Source organism: Protomyctophum parallelum (genome assembly GCF_964188405.1).
Source record: "Protomyctophum parallelum genome assembly, chromosome: 2".
Lineage (NCBI taxonomy): Eukaryota > Metazoa > Chordata > Actinopteri > Myctophiformes > Myctophidae > Protomyctophum > Protomyctophum parallelum.
The window spans coordinates 35,385,061-35,387,697 of NC_139699.1; the positions used below are offsets into that span (position 1 = coordinate 35,385,061).

Consider the following 2,637-nt stretch of genomic DNA (forward strand, 5'->3'; position numbering starts at 1 on the left):
AGATAGTTGCCTCGCGGAGCCGTCTTTTGTCCAGTGTCCATTCTGGGTCCGGAAACGGTACTTTTTGTCAGCCTTGACCCCAGTAGAAGGTCTGCTGCTGTGAATTTTACACTTCTCCCGCTTAGCGGAGAGTGGGGTGTGGTATAGGACATCTCCCCGAACGCGTGGGTATGTCCAGATAGTTGCCTTGCGGAGCCGTCTTTTGTCCAGTGTCCACTTTATAAAGTCCATGCACTCCAGTGAATAGCATTTATCCATTTAGATAACTTTATTATTATTATTATAAGGATTTAATTACTTATTCTTACACAGAAACATAATGTGTGTCTTATAGCATCATATAGCATCATTTAAATGCTTAATTTGTAGTTTTAATGTGCAAATTAAACTTTTTTTCAATACTCTAGAGGGTACTCTTATTTTGAAGAGATCGTCCACCGGAAGTCTTAAATTAGCTCACTAGATTAGCTCACTAGATAGACGCTGCCTGGAAATATGGCGTCCACCGTGCTGAAGGTTGCAGGTATAGCTTTGTGTCATGGTTTAACAGATGTGTTTAGACTAGAGTTTATGCCCCGTTCGGTTCAATTAAGCGTCAGTTGAGCTCACAGCTCAGTTATTTTGTTTTATTATCAGATAACATAATTGAATAAAGGCTGAAAGGCTGCTACTTTCTACTATGTTTATATTGTTTGCTATGTCAGTTACATCATGCGCGCGTGTAACGTACTTGTTGATATAAACTTATTGCATATGGTAAATCTTCCATGCCTTGCGATTCTATTATTTCCCCCGAACCATGTCGCATCAGACGTTGATTCATAGCCTCTTTCAGAAAACTGATTCTGAAATTCTGAATACCTTTTTTGTATCCCAGTTTAAAAAATATATATATTCAGGGTTCCAATTCCGTGTGTGTGTGTGTGTGTGTGTGTGTGTGTGTGTGTGTGTGTGTGTGTGTGTGTGTGTACGTTTGATTACATTGCCAAAGCAAGGGATTACAGACCTGTGTGACAGCTAGCACAGATTCCAAGACCCCGGAATGTGTCCCAGACAACCACTCTGTCTATCTCTCTGTGATGTTCACTCCGCTCTCCCTCCAGTCCTCCTTCTTTCTCGAGAGTTAAAGTAGTCTTTATACAGCTGCCAGATGTTTACATAAATATTCATGACCCTAATAATACATGTAGTTCTCTCTATCACTTTGGCTTTTAAGCTGATTGGCTAATACACATCTCAAATGTTTAATCATAACTGATGAGACAAATGCTAGGCAATGGTCAGTGTGTGTGGTGCACGTCATCAAATGGTCAGTGGGATGATAGGCATTCTTGTTCTTATAGTTCAGACTCAGAGCATAGACATGACACAGCCTCTCTCTCACAGATAGAAGTATTGAACACAGTTTACCTAATCTGAATATCTTTTTTTATCAATCTGTCTCACGAAACTGCACTGTAGTTTCAGGGCTTTCTAGGTGCACTCGCCACACACTCCTAAGAGGACATTCAACCACAGCATCCCTCCAGCAGGGCATTCCTGGTCCGCTATGGAAGGTTGGGAGACTGAACCACGTTGCCATTGCTGTCCCAGACATAGAAAAGGCCACCGCTCTCTACCGGGATGTCCTGGGGGCAACAGTTAGTGACAAGGTGCCCCTGCCAGAGCATGGAGTCTACACAGTGTTTGTGGAGCTGGGTAATACCAAACTAGAACTTCTTCACCCCCTGGGAGAGAAGAGTCCAATTGCTGGTTTCTTACAGAAGAATAAGGCGGGAGGGATGCACCACATTTGTATTGAGGTGAGCTCAAGTGAGATGCACTTGGATGTGTGACTTGGGTGGACTGTGTTTACATATTTCTAGACATGACTAGAAATGTCCAAAATCACATACATTTCAAAGTCCCATTAGCCAAACGTTTTGGTTGTGTTAAGTGTGTTAAGTTGATAATTGGATTCTTTATGATTAAGGTGATTTCATTATAGCAATTGTCAATAATATGTCCTGTGGTTATAGGTTGATGACATCAAGGCTGCAATAGTTGACCTGAAGGCCAGGAACATCAGAACGCTGTCACCAGAACCCCGAATAGGTGCTCATGGGAAACCAGTCATGTTTCTCCACCCAAAAGACTGTGACGGTGTTCTTGTTGAGCTTGAAGAGGCCTAAGCTCTGCTTTGTCTGATCAACTCTGTGGTGTTACTGAGTCATTAATTCACCATTCCTCCTCCTCCAGTACAGTAACTAATTTAAATTGAGTTTGTAATTGGCTTATCTTTGCACTTCAGAGATGGGGCATGGACAAAGTCTGTTCATACTACGGCCACACGTTTTCTTTTTTTGCCTTTGCTTGTTTGTTGTGAATAAAAAAAAATGTCTATGAATTTCATTGTCCCAAAGTCACCTTTCCTTTTAAAATCACACCTGTGTGAACTGAGTGGTGCAACTCCCCTCTCCTCTCTCTCGCTCTTATATTAGCAGGCAACAGTGCAGCACTATCTCTCTTTCTCTGTTTCTGGCACAACAGCGCCCCTACTGGTAATCATAGTCATACTGGTGCTCAGTCACATAGGTGAACATGGACATAGTCACATAGGTGAACATGGAAAAAAAAAAAAAAAATTCAGTCATGCTT

At 41.9% G+C, this 2,637-nt stretch overlaps 1 protein-coding gene across 1 annotated transcript; it reads left to right on the top strand.

Moving 5' to 3' along the window:
• Positions 1-483: 483 nt before the first annotated feature.
• Positions 484-2,413, top strand: mcee (methylmalonyl CoA epimerase). The gene is made up of 3 exons (XM_083757969.1): positions 484-523; positions 1,462-1,802; positions 2,019-2,413. Exons 1-3 carry the CDS (start codon positions 496-498, stop codon positions 2,169-2,171), a joined length of 522 nt encoding a protein of 173 aa, XP_083614095.1. The 5' UTR covers positions 484-495; the 3' UTR covers positions 2,172-2,413.
• Positions 2,414-2,637: the final 224 nt, after the last annotated feature.

Excerpts from the sequence above, each read along its gene's own strand:
- mcee (XM_083757969.1), top strand. The coding sequence starts at position 496 with ATGGCGTCCACCGTGCTGAAGGTTGCAG. Across the intron at positions 524-1,461 it reads CACCGTGCTGAAGGTTGCAG|TTTCAGGGCTTTCTAGGTGC; the intron begins GTATAGCTTTGT and ends ACTGCACTGTAG. Across the intron at positions 1,803-2,018 it reads TGCACCACATTTGTATTGAG|GTTGATGACATCAAGGCTGC; the intron begins GTGAGCTCAAGT and ends CTGTGGTTATAG.